General features: G+C 33.9%; 1 protein-coding gene across 1 annotated transcript in view; it reads left to right on the plus strand.

The window, feature by feature from the left end:
• LOC105338019 (uncharacterized) overlaps positions 1 to 20,897 on the plus strand; it is an 86,258-nt gene that overhangs the window by 35,376 nt on the left and 29,985 nt on the right. Inside the window, exons 8-10 of the mRNA XM_066075205.1 lie at positions 10,203 to 10,388; positions 11,600 to 11,623; positions 15,320 to 15,409. Of these exons, the coding sequence (XP_065931277.1) occupies positions 10,203 to 10,388; positions 11,600 to 11,623; positions 15,320 to 15,409 (300 nt within the window). The remainder of the gene's footprint in view (positions 1 to 10,202; positions 10,389 to 11,599; positions 11,624 to 15,319; positions 15,410 to 20,897) is intronic.

A 20,897-nucleotide genomic window follows, 5' to 3' on the forward strand; every position in this document is an offset into this window, starting at 1 on the left:
TAAGAGGAGCACACCCAGCAGATTTAAAAAAATTGGTTTGATTTTCTGACAGTCATGAACATTATGAAATTATAACAAATGTTTGGTGCTTGTGGTTTTACATTATCGTGATTTGATACAGAATGGCCTAATCATGGAATTACTGTAAACGTATTATATTTGGCGTGTACGATATTTTGCGGAAATTAGTTTTTGAACAAGTTGGCGTAGATTTGAATTAGCGTATTCTTGAATGTGACTATTCTTATACATACATGCATGGCATTTAGTGATGTACTTGATTTAGCAGAATCTCGCATTCCGCCAAAAGCGCTAAATAGAATACACAGCCAAATGTAGTACGTTTACAGTATGTACTGGTGTAAATTAAGGAGACTACAGTATGTATACTCTGGTAAACACATGTGGACGGCAATATACATGTATACAAGCTTATCGAGCTGTAGCCATGATAAAACACAGAAGCAGATTTCCAAAACATTGGTTTATATTTCTGAATCAATTAATTAATTAAATAGGAAGACACAGTACGTGGTGTACTGGAATTGTGCTGAAGTGGGGTCTTAATTTAGAACTGTGAATCTAGAGGCATGGCATAGCTAATTGACTGTGCCTTAATCATTATGTATCTAGGGCCTACTGTATTTTCAATTTCGAGGTGAAAATTTTCAAGAACCATTGGTACTGTTTTGTAGCAATCGTATCTTCTCGGGCCTTTCCGGCAAGCTCGGAAAACATATCCGTAACTTAGTTGTTTTCCGAGCTTGAAGAAATTTAAGATAAAGCTATAGCTATCTATTATAATATTGAAAATAACTTTGCATTATAAGACCTACTGTTACTTTTTAGCTCACTGAGAAGAAGTTGGGGGGAGCTTATGCTATACCCTTGGCGTCGGCGTCTGGACCTGGTTAAAGTTTTTGTTGCAGGTCCTGTATCTAAGTTATTACTTGTTCTATCTTCACCAAACTTGCATGGATGATGCATCTTGACCTACTCATGGACTTGAAAGACTTGAATGCTGAATCAGGGCCATGAGTTTCAGATGCTGGAGGAGGTTAAGGTTTTTGGAGCAGGTTAAAGTTTTTGGTGCAGGTGCCCTTTGATAGCAATTTCTAGGTTACTACTGGTCTTAACTTTACCAAACTTGCATGGATGGTGCATCTTATGATACTGATGCACCAGACATGCTTTAATGCTGAATCTGAGCCATAGGTTTCAGATGCTGGATGAGTTTAAGGTTTTTAGAGCTGGTTAAAGTTTTTGGAGCAGGTGCCCTTTAATGATTATATCTTAGTTATTACTGGTCCTAACTTCACCAAACTTATATGGATGGTGCGTCTTATGATACTGATGCACCTGACAGGCATGAATGCTGAATCTGAGCCATAGCTTTTGGATGCTGAAGGAGGTTAAGGTTTTAAGAGCTTGTTCAAGTTTTTGGAGCAGGTGCCCTCTGATGATTATATCTTAGTTATTACTGGTCCTAACTTCTTAAAACTTGCATGGATGATATGTCTTATGATACTGATGCACCTGACAGGCTTGAATGCTGAATGTGAGCCAAAGGTTTCGGATGCTGGATTAGGTTAAGTTTTTTGGAACAGGTCACATGTTTAATAAATATTAGTACTATTTCAAACTTGCATAGTTTATTGAACTATAATATAAATGAATCGCAGAGGTAGCTTCAGATGCAGAGCCTGATCTTCATTATCAAGGATGCTAAAAAATATATCTTAGTTATTACTGGTCCTTACTTTACTAAACTTGCATGGATGGTGCGTCTTATGATACTGATGCACCTGACAGGCATGAATGCTGAATTTGACCCATAGGTTTCGGATGCTGGAGGGAGGTTAAGGTTTTAAGAGCTTGTGTTTTTGGAGCAGGTGCTCTCTTATGATTATATCTTAGTTATTACTGGTCCTAACTTCACCAAACTAGCATGGATGATGCGTCTTATGATACTGATGCACCTGGCAGGCTTGAATGCTGAATCTGAGGCATAGGTTTCGGATGCTGGATGAAATTTGTGTTTTTGGAACAGGTCCCATATTTTATAGATAATAGCTTGCATAGTTGATTTAACTATTATATTAATGAACCACAGATGTAGCTTCAGATCTCCATTATCAAGGATGCTAAAAAAATTCTCCTATCTCAAACCTGCTTGATAGATGTGTTCGTTATGATTCCTATGATATAGTATTGTATGATATGATACACTATTGTTTTATATGATACAATATTATATCATATATAATATTGTAAAAAGTTATATGATACGATATGATATTGTATCAATTTTTTGTACATTATGATATGATATTATATCATGATATTGTTATGTATAGTATTGTTTATTATGATACAATATTGTATTATATGATATTGTATAATATACTATTTTATCACATGCTTTTTCATATGATATTGCAACATATAATATTGTATTACATGATATGATATAGTATAATATATATCGTATCATTTGATATTATATTGTATAATATGATATTGGTTTATGTAATATATTATTAATATCATATAAAAATGTATTATATGATATTTTATAATGTGATATTGTATCATATAATACAATATAGTATAATATGATATTGTATCATATAATATAGTACTATATCACATAATATTGTATCAATTGATATGATACAATGTTGTATCTAATTTTATTGTATCATATGATACAATATCCTAATATGTATAAAATATGATACAATATCATACAATACAATATCATACTTTAATATTATACAATATAATATTGTATGTTACAATATTGTGATGTTTTATGTGATATGATATTGTATCATATATTATTATATTGTATCATATAATATCAATATCATAATATATTATGATATTGTATTATGATATCAAATACAATAATGTATAACAAGATACAATGCCATATCATATGTTACAATATCATATTTCATCATTATTTATTACAGTATTTTATTGTAATATATGATATATATTGTAGGTATCATAGGATGCAATATCGTATTTTATATTACTGTATTGATAAACATTATATCATATAATACCCTATGAAATGAACATATGATTATTATACAGTTTTTTAACATATGATATTGTTATATGATATTGTGTCAAAACAGTATCCATGTATATCCAAGATTGTTATTAACTATGATTTTCAAATAATATGATAAAGGTGGTCTCATAAAGGTGATTCCTCATAAAGGTGATGCCTCGTCTCGGTGAGCTTTGTAATCTGTGATTACCTATGTTTGACATTTACAATAAAACACAAAACTTCATGTGAAAATGATAAAACGAAATTCAAATGGTACAGTTTATCTACAGTATTACAGTATTCCAAGAATCCCCTACTATGGAGTCAAGCATGCGTATTCCAGTGAAAAGACTAACATAGTTGCTAGATATGTCAGATTTTGATTTTGGGCGGCCACAAAATGTTTTTATTTTTCTTGTTTCTGGGATAAAGGTTTGCTTTTCAATGACTTGTTTCGATTGCAATCTATATTTTGCTTGTAGTAATTCCATTTCCAATTTATGGACACAGTGTTGTAATTCAGCTTTCTTCATGGTATTAATTTTACAATGGTATCAACAGTACTCATGAAAACGATTCACAAAGCGGAAAGTACCGGTATTAGGGCTTTAACACAGACAGGGAATCGATCGGCATGATATCTACTCACTGACACAATAGCAAGTCGAACAAGTTCTTTCCGATATAAAATTCACTTCAATTAGAAACTTAGCTGCATATTTGGAAAATAAATTCCTACGGTGGTCAATGCTTGGATATGTTTTCTCGCAGCGCCATGATGTAACAGAGCAGCAAGGAGGCAGATGGTGATTTCAGTCGATTTATTAAGTAGATAAATAAAGCATTGACCTATAAACAAAGAAATAATACATTAGAAATAAAATAGTTTTACATGTACATTTAATATGTTTATGAGTTTCTGAAATCTTTGACATAAGCTACCGTTACTCCAGTATTCATTTATAATATAAAAACATGTTTTGTAACAATTTAACATTTGAACTTACAAACAAGTTTTAGAAATTACTATTACCAGTTTAACTGCAAAAATACGCTAAAGTATAAACTTTGCAATTAAAATAAAATGCCCAAATCACTAACATGGTAGTAAAGAAATATATAAGTAAATATAATATTAACATACCACAAGATGCAGCAGATATACGCTGGATTGACCGATGATGTTGAAAATGAAATACTACCTAATTTTACTTCGTTTGAACGGTTACTTATATCAAATATAGAATTAAATTTATTGGATAATGAAAATAAGAAAGACCAATGAAATTAGAGAACCAATGAAAAACGAAAGACTTTACTCAGCCAACTCAATCCAGTTGCGCAGTGTAACTGGCGGTTATTTAAAATTTAAGACTGTGTTTAACAAAAACGGATAATAAAATACTAGATAAAACGAATAAATACATATTATAGGAATATGTTTGATACTATCACATATATAATATTTTTTTCAGGCTGTACATGTTAGAAAAATGGGGAAAAGGACAAACCTAACTTTTTTTTGCGAAGTTAATTTTATCTTATTTTGATTGTTATGCATCTTAATTATACCCGCACTTTCTAAAGAAAGTTCGGGTATATTGTTGTTACCCTGTTCCGTCCGTCCGTCACGTTTTACTTTCTCAAACTGCTCTTACATCTTATAAACCAGCAAACTGAACTCTTGGAGTTTGATTTGGGGTATCATGTTGTTTTGTAAAATGGTTTCAAAAATTCTCTGTTAGTCCTGGGGGTCAAATAATTGGTAAAAAATGACGTTTTTTCACAAAAAACCTTCTTCCTCGAACTCCTCCTACATTTTCAACAGTAGACAAATCATCTTTTGGAATATGTTTAAGGGTATCCTATAGATGCGCAATAAGGTTTCGAAAATTCAATTTTGTCCTGGGGGTCATTTAATGGCTGAAAAATTACGTTTTTTTACAAAAAAACTGGTTTCAAAAACGTCATTTTTTTTGGCAGTAGCCAAATGATCTTCTAGAATATGATTGGGGGTGTCATATTGAGGCGTGATCAGGTTCCAGAATTTTTTGTTTTATTAAGGGGATCAGTGGGCAACAAAGAATGACGTTTTTTGGCCGAAAAAATATGGTTCCCAGAACTCCTCTTACAACTTTTGGAGTAGCTACGTCATCTCTTGGGATATAATTGGGGCTGTCCTATAGATGTGCAATAAGGTTTTAAAAATTTAAATTTCATCCAGGGAGTCAAATAGTAGCAGAAAATTGACGTTTATCACTAAAAAACAAAACATTGATCCAAGAGCTCCTCGTATGATTTAATGGATAGACAATCATATCTTGGGATATGATAGGAACTGTTCCATAGATGTGCATTACGGTTTTGAAAAAATAAATTTAACCCTGAGGCCCATTACCTACCGGTACATACCTTTTGATGCCCTTTAAGGATCAAGAATATATATGGTTAAGGGGTGGGGATCTCAACCGTTTTCGAGATATTCGTGCACTTCCTGTTCAAGGGGGGTCATGACCACCCCCGGGGCCCATGACCTACATACCGTTTGATGCCCCTTGACACAAGGAACAAGAATATATATGGTTTAAGGGTGGGGATCTCAACTGTTTTGAAGATATTAAGGGACTTGCTGTTTGAGGGGGTCAGGACCACCCACAGGGCCCATGACCTACATAACATTTGATGCCCCTTGACATCAGAAACATGAATATATATGGTTAAGGGGTCATGATTATAACAGTTTCTGAAATATATAGTAATTTCAAATTCCTGGGGGATGGGGATGACCCCAGGGGTCAGATCTAATAAACCCTATATATTGCCAGTAACAGCCAATATATGATTATGAAAACCCTATATTATTATCTTTGTCCGTTTTCAAGTTACCATTTACAATAGAGTCTACGATTCTTCCTACAAGGTTCAATGTTAGACCCCACACCCTTTTGACACTTCCCTCCCCCGAAAAGTGGTTGTCTAACCCAAAATGAGAAAAATCAAACTAGGGTGCACAACTAGATATGCAGGCCTATCATATCCTAGAGTTTTGTACAATTCTGTTCAGCCATCTCTGAGAAACAAGTTCAGAGCAGGAAAGAAGAAAAAGAAGATGAAGAATAATAATACATGTATTAAGAACCGTACAAAAACAATAAGTCTCCAAATTTCATTCGGGAGACTTAATAATAAAGATTAAATAGAGATAAGATCATCAAACATCAATAATTTAAAGATAATTGACAATTTCTGATTCTAAGGGGGTCAGGATGACCCCTTAGGGTCATGACTTACATGCCATAATGAACTGATGCGCCTGCATGACCTAAGGAGGAATAATATCTTTGGATTAAGGTGGGGATGGTTTTTATGATATTTAATAATTTCAGAAAAGCACTTGGGATCATTACCTACATACCATCTTAAATGCCTTGAACAAAGAAACAATAATATAATATGTACATGATATATATGATTCAATTTAAGAACACAGATATAGATCAATCATCTGTTTTGTAATACTTCCTATGTATATATACATGTACATGTATTAGTTTGTGTTTTGTTCTATACTATTCATGTTCATGACTGTAGTATGGCTTAGTCTTATTTTAAATTACATTAAAAAATTGTCAAATATATGACTTGGAACCCCCACTCCCAAACAAACTCAAATATAAACTGTTCTCCCCCCCCCCCCTTGTCGAATGATCTATTAAAATCAAAATATAAATTGGGTGTCTAAAAACTTACATAAACTGGTAAAAAATGTTATTCTTAAAAAAATCATATTACACCTTGCATAATTGACAAATGATCTATTGAGATATGATCAGAGGTCATATTTCTACCTTGGGATCAATAAGTAGTATTCATTGACAAGTTAAAATTAATAACAATAAATTATTCAAATTATAAATGTTTATACTCCACATTCACCCCCCCCCCCTCCCAATCTAACCTGGTTAAAAAGATTCAGTCTTCTTATTAATACATTCTTACATGTGTACAGTAGCAAATTTTAAATCATTTCTTGATTGCTTTTTCTCTCGTGATTAACATTTTGGAAATCGCTTAATTCAATTTTTAAGATTTATAAACAAAATGTTATATGCATCACTTCCATGTGTATTAATTCGCCTATTTGGGGCAATTGTAAAGTCTCCTAAACAAAGCAGTGACATATCATTAGGCTAGGAATTACCCACATGGATCAAACACTACTGTATAACATATGAATAAGATAAAATACATTATTATGGGGGTTGGGGGGTTAAAGACAACACCTGGGGGTCATTAATGTACTTTACACCATTTGATGCATCATGCATGCATAATGACATTAGAAGATATCGATATTTTGTATTTTCCTGTTTCGTGGGGTCAGAACAGTCCCATAAGGTCATGACCTACATTGTATTTGATGCATTATAATACATTAGGAAAGAAATACTCCTTCCTTCCTATTATAACTCATATAAAAATGATAAGTGTCTACACCTATTTACATGTAATACACAAATTTAATAAGAAATTGTTTATACAGGGTCAATATGGGGTCAACTCAATAGTGCATGATCATGCAGTCTGACAAATGAAAAAAATAACTTTTGCAACTAAAATGACAGAAACTTTACAAATGCGATAGGATAGGTAACGATGATAAGCTTATTTAAATATTAAAAGATGATGATACAGTATGCTGTCAAAGGGAGATCACATTTAGAAAGTGAAAGTAGAACTTATATATGCATGCTGGCATCTCATTATATTGCGCTACTGCTACTACATGTATTATGCTTACCTAAATTGGTCAAAATCATAATGATAATCCAATTAAAACACAATAATGAATTCCTTTAGCTGATCTTAACTAATCCTTTTCTGCATACGGAAAACACAGACATGTATGTATGGGTGTTGCTAAAACGCGGAACGAAAAACGGAACGGAAAGCGGAACGGAATGGAAAATATCATCACGTTTATCGCTTAAAAAGGGTATAGACTGGCCAGAAACGATTTACTTTGTATCTTTTATTTATATCTAATGAATGATTATCAACATGTTGTTATCTTATTAATATTCATATGAATGTCTATCAATTATAGCATTGTATTCATTCCGCTTTAGTTGAGTACGAAACGGAAAAATCAAATGTATACGAAATGTGAAACATTTACATGATTAAACGAGCAAATTAGCTATAACTTTTTACTTATTTTTCTTATATGGTATTGCTGGCATATCAGCATAACATACGCAGTTAGTGAAAGCGTTTTATGCGTGTTTTGAGTATTTTTATATTTCAAATATGATGATGTACACGTATATACTTACATCAAAATTGAATTGTCGGTGTTCTAGACGATCTTTTATCATACAGACGATACAGTATCATTGAGATGGAAAAAAAAAACGTAGGACTGACGACATTAAAAATTAAAATACAGTAAACATTAAAATATACCCGGTAATTTGTGAAACTAGTAATTTGTGAAACTAGTAATTTTAGCAATGCAATTTTGTTTACGTTTGCATTACTAATCAGTTGTTTATTCCAGCAGCTATATACATATGATCCGAAAAGAGAGCTCTAGACGTTGCCTAATTTGATTTTCCGATTATATATTGGGACTATAGCCTGTCAATCCCAAAATATTCATGCAGCACATTTGGACGATTTATAATGGAAAATGTTGACATCTTTTCTCCATTTGGAAGTCACTCAGAAGACCTTGCACAATTTTTCAACACTATAATCCGGGTCTTTTGAAATGCAAAACCCCGTAGACTTCTTTGTTTTTAGCCGTGTATTTATACCAGCTGATAAGCTAGAGAGGACGTTTTAAAGAAAGAATAATGAGAATGTGTAATGCTTCTAAAAGAGAATCGCTTGAACCCTGAGTTATATATAAATATACAGCAAAAAGTGAATCGAGGATATTTTGGGACATAATATAGTGGTCAATGCATGTACTGTTAATTTTGAGGAAATAAATATTCTTGAATAAATAATTTAATATTGCTACTCTTTAAAAAATAAAATAAAAAGGTACATAAGTATATCGTTTTAGCATGATTAACAAATCTATGAGGTAAATAACATTAGATAAGATTTTCCGTTTTCCCTTCCGTTCCGTTTTCCGTTCCGCGTTTTAGCAACACCCATGTATGTATACACGTGAACCCATCTAATCGAAGAGCTGGGTAAAACTAGTACCCGCTAATGAGACATGCAGACCTGTGTTGTGTACGTAACTTCAGACAAAGATCATTCATTTGTAACATGCATGTATTTTTATGACCTATTCTTCAAATCCACTTGCACTATCTTATTAGGTAAACAACAGCTTTAAGGTGGTGCAGGACACCTGCATATTGTGATGTACATGTATACTTTTTATTGAAATAAACAATAAAGTATATTAAATATTGATTAAATATTTACCCCCCAAATAATGTTACCTAACATTGAAGCGCAATGGGTTTGAGCGTTTACATGTCTGTAAGAGAATTGGGGTCCAAGGTGTATTTTTGGTAATTTTACAATTGATATAAATGAATTTTCATGGGGGGGGGGGGGGGGGGGGTCTGGACCCCTCACTCCCACCCCTTCTCTAAATTTGTGCACACGATGATGTTCATGAAGGCACACAGAAGCAAATCTAAAACCGGCAACCGCCACGGGGAGGGGGCATAATTTAATTTTTAATTTTGTTTGTAATAATTATATAGACCATTATACTTTCTATGACATAAAATGTTAAGATTATTGATTAACTGAAAATTCACTGCAAACAGTTCTACCCCAAATTGCACATAAAGTGCTGCTCATGTCACGATGTGTATTATCATATGGGAAGGGATCTCATCCTTCAGTTATGAAAATTATAAATTTTTATTGTATTACCGGAGCTTGCATATAGCCTTCATTTTTAATTAAACTGGTACAAAACAGTGTTATTTATCGGCAAACACATGGTGCGTGTATTACTGTCTAATGACAGCATCTAGTTTATAGAATATTATAATTTTGTAAATGACACTACGTTATGTTTTGGTTGAAGAAAGGGGGCTTAATTAAATTGCAGTTTTACCATTCACACTAAATTTTGTCTCTCAATTGTATTTTGTAGATAAATCAGAGATTTGGAATCATTTGATTATGATGTATTGTGAAAAGATGTTTCCTTTATCAGCTTTATCAGCACTGAAATTGAGGACTTTCTGTACTCTGAGACAACAATGCTATAAGGACCTGACCAAGAGTGAAAAAAATAGAGGAAAAGGATTGGAAGAATCATTAAAAGAATTCATTAAAGGTAAATTTATTTAATTTAGCTTACCAAAGCTAAAGGCTGAAGCCAGCCTTTTTGATAAAAATTTGTTTTCCTCAACAAAATTCAAATTTTCATTGAATTGGAGAACAAGACCTATCAGTGATTTCCAATCATTTCCTTGATACAGGTATCAGCCAGTTTAGAATTAGTCTACGGCTCGTGCACTATGTATTAAACCCTGACTACTTATAATTTAGGCATAGTACATGCACAACACAACACTATTGTTATTATTATGCCGACTGTTGAATATACTGACGTGCTTTGCTATAAGTAGCTGTGATGTTCGAGTGTTGACTAACGTTATAGTCCCTAAAAATAATCACCGGAAAAGCAAACGCTTGTTTGTTGTTGTTTTTTTTCAAATTAATTAATTGATTTGATTGTTTATTTAATCAGCAAGTTGTTGTACAATAAAAAGTCAACAAAGGTGTATGTTCTTTTCAAGAAATGAGAGACGTTTGACCTTTAATACCGAGAAAACTCGAAATGTTTAGCAGACGAAATCTCATTGAATTTTTTTCTTGAACATTCTTTATCAAGCATCATTTAAAAAAGCGTTTTTTTTATCCTCATGTAGAATTTCTTTGAAAAATATTCAATCAATTTGTTCAAAAGTTTATCAGAAACTTTAACTTTAAAAATACCGTCAATAATGAAGTGTTTTTGAAAAGATTAATAATTTTAATTGCTTGATGTCATTCGTATATAAATACGTTTTATATATATATATAAATACCGTCAGTTTAATTATCGTCTAATATAGCATAGCGGTAACATGTTGGGCTTCAAGCTGGAATGATTTTAGCGTCGTGACGGATAATTTCTAAAATTAAGAATTTAATGCTTATATGGATATAAGTATGTAATAATTTTTGATTCTGAATTAAAATGCATTATGTATTTCAAAACATATTGCACTGTAATTGAGAATTATTGACAATAAAGCATATGTGTTATACCTGTTCAAGCCATAAAACAAAATGTAATTGCCTCAGTATACAGAAAATATGAGCAATCACTGATTGATGAAAATGATTTAGTAATTTTCAAATGATTTAGTGGTCAGACATAGGAAGCAAAGAGAGGGAGGGGTTTTTAAAGAAATTAGAGGCTGATTAAAAAAAAAGGCAAATTACAATAGTAAACATTTTAAAATATCATAATTGATATTTTGATGCTTTTCTTTTCAGAACAATGGGAAATAATTGAAACGGGTAAGTATACTTTGAAATTCTTTTAATCAAGATTAGGAGGTATTGTCCATGTTATTGAATTTTTAGGTCACCTGAGACACTCGGGTGACCAATTGTGGTTGGTCTTCATCCTTCGTCATGCGTCTATCGTTGTGCATCATGCATTAACAATTGTACATTCTTAACTTCTTCTTGAAAACTACAATGGTTACCATTTTTGGTCTGAAGCATCTCTATGGTAAGAGGAATCTAAATTGTTAAATTCCTAGCCCTACATCCATGGTCGTCACAGCCGGGCCAAATATGCAAAAAAGCCAATGTTCAAAATCTTTTTCTCTGTTCCAACACATGTGAGGAAAAAACAGAATGCATGGTTATGATGTCCATGAAGTCCTCTACTTAAATTGTGAAATTTATAACCCCTGGGTCAGGGGTTAAGGCCTTGGGGGGGGGGGGGGGGGGGCGGAGTGGGGGCAATATGGCCATTCTTCTTCTCGACTTACACAAATCTGTAAGAAAAACTGACTCTATAATTATGTTGAACTGAACTTTATTTATTTAACATCGATTGATAAGCAAGTTCTACAACTTATACTAATATCTCTCGTCGGCACGGATGTTAGCGCAAGGGGGTCATTGGTGTTGAAAGAAGCCGGAGTACCCAGAGAGAACCCACGTGTCCAAGCGGGCGACCGCCATACCCTATCACATACAACCACTGTCGATGTTAACCAGGAAGTCCTCTACTAAAATTGTAAATTTCATATCCCCCAAGGTAGGGGTTCTGACTCTAGGGCCAATTCATTTAATGTTTAAAATTTTTTTTATTCTTTACTACTACTGATACTGAATAAAAACTGACTGCTTATAAAGAAAGAAAATAAAGCCATCTATTGAAATTTTAAATTTCACGTCTCTCAGGTTAGGAATTTGAATCAAAGCATTCATATAGTGTATAGGGTAGGGGTTATTAATGCAAGCTGTGGCCAAAATGGTCTTTAGTGTGAAACGTATAATGTTTTAGAAACATATGCTGACACATAACAAAAACTGACTGCATGTTAAGAAAAAAACATTACGCTGTCATCTTTAGTATTGTTATACTTTCATGTTAAATACTGAAATCTGATTGGTTAAGACGCAGTTAATAATATTTACTATTACCCTCAGCGTTAGCAACGCACTTGGCAACGTGTAACATTAAAAAATGTTACATGCGCGAAAATTATGCGCGTACGGTTCGCCGTAGAATTCACGTTATTCCTATATAAAAGCAGTAAAATTTTCTTAAAAATTTTAAAAAAGACATTCAGTATAACAAAATAAATAGTGCCTGTTTGGGAGGATAACAGTTGAAATTGACACCCCTCGAAAACCATTGTCAACCTCCGCTTCGCGTCGGTTGACAATGGTTTTCTCGGGGTGTCAATTTCAACTGTTACCCTCCCAAACAGGCACTATTTATATAATGCATTTGTTTTAAAAATTCATGTCACCTTCATGTAAGGCAAGGGTTATGGCAGAGAGGGGGGTGCTATATTTGTCTTGTTATTTTATTTTGCTCAGGAATTTTAATAAAAGAAATGATTAAATTCACATATTTAAAACAGGGAAAGAATGAAGCTGTCTATTAAAGTTATGATATTGTGAAAGCATTTGGAAAAAGTTCAGGCAGTTAATGGAGTTATCTTCTCTTAGTATTTTCATTATTTGAAACAAAAACAGATTTGATAATTTTATTGTGACACTGAGTAACACAACAAAGCAAGATATACATCCACATAAATGAGACCTCTATAGGGAAGGGAGTCTGAGACAGGAAGAAGTCTGAGAGTGATATGAATTTCTTAACATTTTTGAGTTTACAACATTGTAGAAATTCTCATTATTTTCTTAATAGACTCGATCATCATACGAATGGGACTTAAAGGCCCATAGTATAGACAGTTTTACAGATGTCTATTTGGTCATTGCGACATTCGTTACAAGATTGTTTAGAGTTGATAGTATCCCTTTTCTCCTGCCCTATATACCCTGTACTGCATAATTTGCATGAATGTTTATATGTGTATAATAATATGTAATATGATTATGTTATGTAAAGGTCTTGTTTTGTCATATATCAGGCTTGGGGTGAATTACATTGTAAAGTAATGCATTACATTACCATTACTTCATGAATTTGGGCATTAAATTACCATTACCATTACTTAAATTTCTTGAAGTAATGCATTACATTACCATTACATGAGTAAAGTAATGCATTACCATTACCATTACTTTGTGAAAAGTCGACAATAAGTTTAAAATATTTAAAGTAATTTAAAAGCTAAATAAAAAGTTTTTGCAAATGTTTCATCAGATGTTGAGAGAGAGAGAGAGAGAGAGAGAGAGAGGAGAGGAGAGAGAGTAAAATTATTTTTAAAAAAGTGATAATACTCATTACTGGAAATAATTTTTAAGCTTTCAGAGATCATGACTGGATAGTGCATTCGTTTTTGCTTTAAAGGGTGCATGTCTGTTCTTTATTCTAATGGAACACAGTTAAGAGAAGGGTGGGAAATGGGGTGTTTAGCACCTCTTAAAACAATGGATTGTTTTGATACTTAGATTATCCTGGGGGCATTGTGTGTTGTTAACACATTCTTCACAGTAAAGAATTCATTGAATGCCCAACTAATTGGAGTAAATTTTTCAAATAATATAAAATTCTTAATAACAACACTCTTAAAATGTTTTGAAATTGTGTTGTTATGGCTAGTTATATTGACAATTTAAGAATGGATTTTTTTAAATCATACAACTAAACTACCTTTATCTCAATAATTATTTTTCTTCTTCAAAACAATTTTTAATCAAATACAATTTCAAATATTCAATTCATCACAGTTTTAGAAATGAACTTGCATAGAAAAGCATATAGTAATGCAAAGTAATGCCATGTAATGCCAACATTACACTAGATTTTGGAAAGTAATGCATTACCAGTACATTACCATTACTTGTAATGCTAATTTTGTGGCATTACACATTACTAGCATTACTTTGAAAACATGTAATGCATTGCAATGCATTACCATTACATTTAGCATTACCCTAAGCCTGTCATATATGTAATATCATTAAGGTAAGGTTTGCAGCTAATGCATTGTTAGATATTGAGCAATGATACATACTTTTTTGTTCACTATATTAAAGCCTTTTTTCTTAATATAAAATTCAAATGATTTTGCTCAGGTCCCATTTTAAAATTACAAAAGGTCAAAGTTCATGATTTCAAACTGTCTTGTTAATGAAATGTAAATAATTTCTTGAAAATATATGTACATCTAATATGTGACTATAATGGAGGTTATTTGTGCTTACCAGTTAAATGTTTGAAAACAATTAATGTCACTATTTATATCATGATTAATTTCTTATACATTATTTTAAAATAAAATAAAATGCATTAAAAGTCAAATTTTTTGATAATGGATATAATGATAATTTTGGTATAAAAGCATGCAAACTACAACACAAAAATGTACCGTGCAGTCTTATTGCATACCCATGCATATCTACCATGTCAGGATATTAGAAGTTCTTAATTTTCCATGCAGAGTTGCATTCTTTACTTTTTATTGTTTGATAAAATGAACTTTAAACATAACATTCATTTTGAACAAGATTTTTGATATATTAATTGTGTTGATTTTAAGTTTATTTTTCCTTTAGATATCTCAAGCGAATTGGAATTTTTGAAAAGGAAGAAAGCAAAATTAGAAGCAGAAGGTGCTAACAATGAAGATCTTAAAAGAATAATAGGTGAAAACCATAAGCTATGTCATATTATATATTTTACAATTATTGCATAATAATGAGGAAGATATAAAATAAGATTCCCTGGAGAAAAATCATGTTTCCAAAGAACAAGTAACCACATACAATAGTGTTGAATTTATCGAGCTCTAACTAAAGTATTTCATAGTCAATTCATAAAAGGCTAAAATGTTGTAAAGGATCATTTGTATATAACAAAAGAGTTGAACTATAGGGCCAGTATTGCTTTCTGTCTTTACGAAAAGCACATCGATTTCCTTTCCATTTCTTTGATTTTAAGCCATACACACAGGGCTGGGCAATGATACCGGTGTCATATAATATTTTGAACCCCGCGATATATTGAACCCGGGTTCAAAATATCGCTGCGATATATTGAACCCCCCCATAAAATATTGAACCCGGGTTCAATATTTTATGGCCGCGATATTTTGAACCCCCCTCTACTTTTCATTGGTATTGGAGAGGGGGTTCAAAATATTATGGCTGCGATATTTTGAACCCCCCTCTATTTTTCATTGGCATTGGAGAGGGGGTTCAAAATATTATGGCTGCGATATATTGAACCCCCAACCTTTTTCCAATTCCTATTGGAGAGGGGGTTCAAAATATTATGGCCGCGATATTTTGAACCCCCCTCTATTTTTCATTGGCATTGGAGAGGGGGTTCAAAATATTATGGCTGCGATATATTGAACCCCCAACCTTTTTCCAATTCCTATTGGAGAGGGGGTTCAAAATATTATGGCCGCGATATTTTGAACCCCCCTCTATTTTTCATTGGTATTGGAGAGGGGGTTCAAAATATTATGGCCGCAATATTTTGAACCCCCAACCTTTTTCCAATTCCTATTGGAGAGGGGGTTCAAAATATTATGGCCGCAATATTTTGAACCGCCCTCTATTTTTCATTGGTATTGGAGAGGGGGTTCAAAATATTATGGCTGCGATATTTTGAACCCCCTACCTTTATCCAATTCCCATTGGAGAGGGGGTTCAAAATATTATGGCTGCGATATTTTGAACCCCCCTCTATTATTCATTGCTATTGGAGAGGGGGTTCAAAATATTATGGCTGCGATATATTGAACCCCCTTCCTTTTTCCAATTCCCATTGGAGAAGGGGTTCAAAATATTATGGCCGAGATATTTCAACCCCCTCTATTTTTCATTGGTTTTGGAGAGGGGGTTCAAAATATTATGGCTGCGATATATTGAATCCCCTACATATTTTTCAATTCCCATTGTAGAGGGTGTTCAAAATATTATGGCCGCGATATTTTGAACCCCCTTCTTTTTTTCATTGGTATTGGAGAGGGGGTTCAAAATATTATGGCTGCGATATATTGAACCCCCTACCTTTTTCCAATTCCCATTGTATAGGGGGTTCACAATATTATGGCCGCGATATTTTGAACCCCCCTCTATTTTTCATTGCTATTTGAGAGGGGGTTCAAAATATTATGGCTGCGATATATTGAACCCCCAACCTACCCGGTATTTCCAATTTCCATTAGAGAGGGGTTTCAAAATATTATGGCAGCGATATTTTGAACCCCATACCTATTTCCAATTCCCATTGGAGAGGGGGTTCATAATTTTATGGCTGCGCTATATTGAAAACCCTTCTTATCACTGGCTATTGGAGATCTAGGGGTTTCAAAATTTAATGGCTGTGAAATCTAATTATAAATAATAATGCCACCCTTCTTTTATTGCTTTTGCCCCCCCCCCCCCTCCAAATCTTTTCTTCATGCATATACAGAATTCAAATTATTTTGGGGGGGGGAGGGGGTAGATGGAAGGGGGGGGGGTATAATTGTGCTTTTATTGTCAGTCTGTAATAAAACATATTATGAATGAAAATCATATTGTTTTTGGTGATTCTTTTTGTTACCAAGAAAATAAGGTATCCTTGGAGGTTACTCTAAATGGTAGTCCCCAGGTGGGAGAAAAGGGGGCTAACACCTGTGTACTGTGTATACACACCGGTGGTAGCTAGGTAAACATTAATTGGCTCCCTTCATAGCTGACATCAGCCTGTATAATATCCCTGTTATGTAATACAATTTGGGAATTGTGAGTTTCTACTGATCAATTCATTTGTGACCGCATCGGACATGGACTTGGAAGAGTACCATGATAAGAAGGGTTTTCAATATATCGCAGCCATAATATTATGAACCCCCTCTCCAATGGGAATTGGAAATAGGTATGGGGTTCAAAATATCGCTGCCATAATATTTTGAACCCCCTCTCCAAAGGGAATTGGAAATAAGTAGGGGGTTCAATATATCGCTGCCATAATATTTTGAACCCCCTCTCCAATACCAATGAAAAATAGAGGGGAGTTCAACATATCGCGGCCATAATATTTTGAACCCCCTCTCCAATGGGAATTGGAAATAAGTAGGGGGTTCAAAATATTGCGGCCATAATATTTTGAACCCCCTCTCCAATACCAATGAAAAATAGAGGGGGGGTTCAAAATATCGCAGCCATAATATTTTGAACCCCCTCTCCAATGGGAATTAGAAATAAGTAGGGGGTTCAAAATATTGCGGCCATAATATTTTGAACCCCCTCTCCAATACCAATGAAAAATAGAGGGGGGGTTCAAAATATCGCGGCCATAATATTTTGAACCCCCTCTCCATTAGGAATTGGAAAAAGGTTGGGGGTTCAATATATCGCTGCCTTAATATTTTGAACCCCCTCTCCAATGGGAATTGAAATAGGTAGGGGGGTTCAAAATATCGCGGCCATAATATTTTGAACCCCCTCTACAAAGGGAATTGGAAATAAGTAGGGGGTTCAATATATCGCAGCCATAATATTTTGAACCCCCTCTCCAATAGCAATAAAAAAAGGAGGGGGGTTCAAAATATCGCGGCCATAATATTTTGAACCCCCTCTCCAATAGCAATAAAAAATGGAGGGGGATTTAAAATATCGCGGCCATAATATTTTGATCCCACTCTCCAAAGGGAATTGGAAATTAGTAGGGGGTTCAATATATCGCAGCCATAATATTTTGAACCCCCTCTCCAAAGGGAATTGGAAACAATAATTTTTTGAACCCCCTCTCCAATAACAATGAAAAATAGAGGGGGATTCAAAATATCGCTGCCATAATATTTTGAACCCCCTCTCCAATAGGAATTGTAGAAAAATAGGGGGTTCAATATTTCGCGGCCATAATATTTTGAACCCCCTCTCATATGGGAATTGGAAATAGGTAGGGGGTTCAATATATCGCAGCCATAATATTTTGAACCCCCTCTCCAATACCAATGAAAAATAGAGGGGGGTTCAAAATATCACAGCCATAATATTTTGAACCCCCTCTCCAAAGGGAATTGGAAACAATATTATTTTGAACCCCCTCTCCAATAGCAAAAAAAAAATAGAGGGGGATTCAAAATATCGCAGCCATAATATTTTGAACCCCCTCTCCAATAGCAATAAAAAATGGAGGGGGGTTCAAAATATCTCAGCCATAATATTTTGAACCCCCTCTCCAATAAGAATTGGAAAAAGGTTGGGGGTTCAATATATCGCTGCCTTAATATTTTGAACCCCCTCTCCAATGGGAATTGAAATAGGTAGGGGGGTTCAAAATATCGCGGCCATAATATTTTGAACCCCCTCTACAAAGGGAATTGGAAATAAGTAGGGGGTTCAATATATCGCAGCCATAATATTTTGAACCCCCTCTCCAATAGCAATAAAAAATGGAGGGGGGTTCAAAATATCGCGGCCATAATATTTTGAACCCCCTCTCCAATAGCAATAAAAAATGGAGGGGGATTTAAAATATCGCGGCCATAATATTTTGAACCCACTCTCCAAAGGGAATTGGAAATTAGTAGGGGGTTCAATATATCGCAGCCATAATATTTTGAACCCCCTCTCCAAAGGGAATTGGAAACAATAATATTTTGAACCCCCTCTCCAATGGGAATTGGAAATAAGTAGGGGGTTCAAAATATCGCAGCCATAATATTTTGAACCCCCTCTCCAATAGCAAAAAAAAATAGAGGGGGATTCAAAATATCGCGGCCATAATATTTTGAACCCCCTCTCCAATGGGAATTGGAAATAGGTAGGGGGTTCAAAATATTGCAGCCATAATATTTTGAACCCCCTCTCCAAAGGGAATTGGAAATAGGTAGGGGGTTCAATATATCGCAGCCATAATATTTTGAACCCCCTCTCCAAAGGAAATTGGAAACAGTAGGGGGTTCAATATATCACAGCCATAATATTTTGAACCCCCTCTCCAAAAGCAATGAAAATTCGATAGGGTTTCAAAATATCGCGGCCATAATATTTTGAACCCGGGGTTCAATATTTTATCGGGGGGTTCAATATATCGCAGCGATATTTTGAACCCGGGTTCATAATATCGCATAATATATTGAACCCGGGTTCAATATTTCGCGGTATCAAAATATTATATGACACCGGTATTATGGTGTATTGCGGTGCATGGAAAAAAATATCGTATCGCAATACATTTTTAGCTCACCTGAGCTGAAAGCTCAAGTGAGCTATTCTGATCGCATTTTGTCCGTCGTCCGTCCGTCTGTAAACTTTTTACATTTTGAAATCTTCTTCTACAGAACTACTGAGTCAAATTCAACGTAGTTTAGCATAAATTATCCTTATGGAAAGGAAAATATAAATTACAAAAATTAAGGGACAATCTTTTTCCGAATTTGAGTTATTACGAAAAAAATAATTGGAAGGGGGGGCTTCGATCAGTTTATAACTTCGGGTTCGGTATTCCATATCTCAAAAACCTCTTTGAAGCGGCCATTTTGAACGTATAAGAAATGAGTCAATCTGACAAAGATGATATGGTTGTTGTGGAACAGTTTGCGTGCAAAAGAAATATTTGAAACATGCAAGATACATTAATGCTGATTTTGTGAAGTAAATTGAGATTAAATATTCCAATGCGTTGACATTTTCACCTTTGACGGTGATTTTAGCTTGTTTTGATTTTCGTTTCGTTTTCATGAATTACGTAAGTTTGTAACTTAGGGGAACTATCGCCTGTATTTTGTAATTTTTACGTATCAATCAAACATAGACATCGGTAAATAAGGCAGCTGACTGTTACTTGCAGAAAATAAGATACATTAACGGGTACGGTACTTTTACAACTTAAATACAAATTCTAATGGTAATACGGTATGGTCTTTGCATAATAGTTGATTACTGCAATGTGTTTTAGGCTAGTTGTCAGTATTTTCTCGTCTATTCAGTCTAAACGGAGATTAATTTAGGTGATGGAATTACTAAGACCAAGGGTGTGTACATGTAGCAGAGACATAAATAATTGTTAGCTCACCTGAGGTGAAATATACAGAGAAATATCTTTAAAAACATTCATCTCAAAAATCAATTGGCCAGAAAAGCTGTAACTTGTGTGGAAGCATCCTCAAGTAGTGTAGATTCAAGCTTG

The sequence above is a fragment of the Magallana gigas genome, chromosome 2 (genome assembly GCF_963853765.1).
Source record: "Magallana gigas chromosome 2, xbMagGiga1.1, whole genome shotgun sequence".
In the NCBI taxonomy this organism is placed as follows: domain Eukaryota; kingdom Metazoa; phylum Mollusca; class Bivalvia; order Ostreida; family Ostreidae; genus Magallana; species Magallana gigas.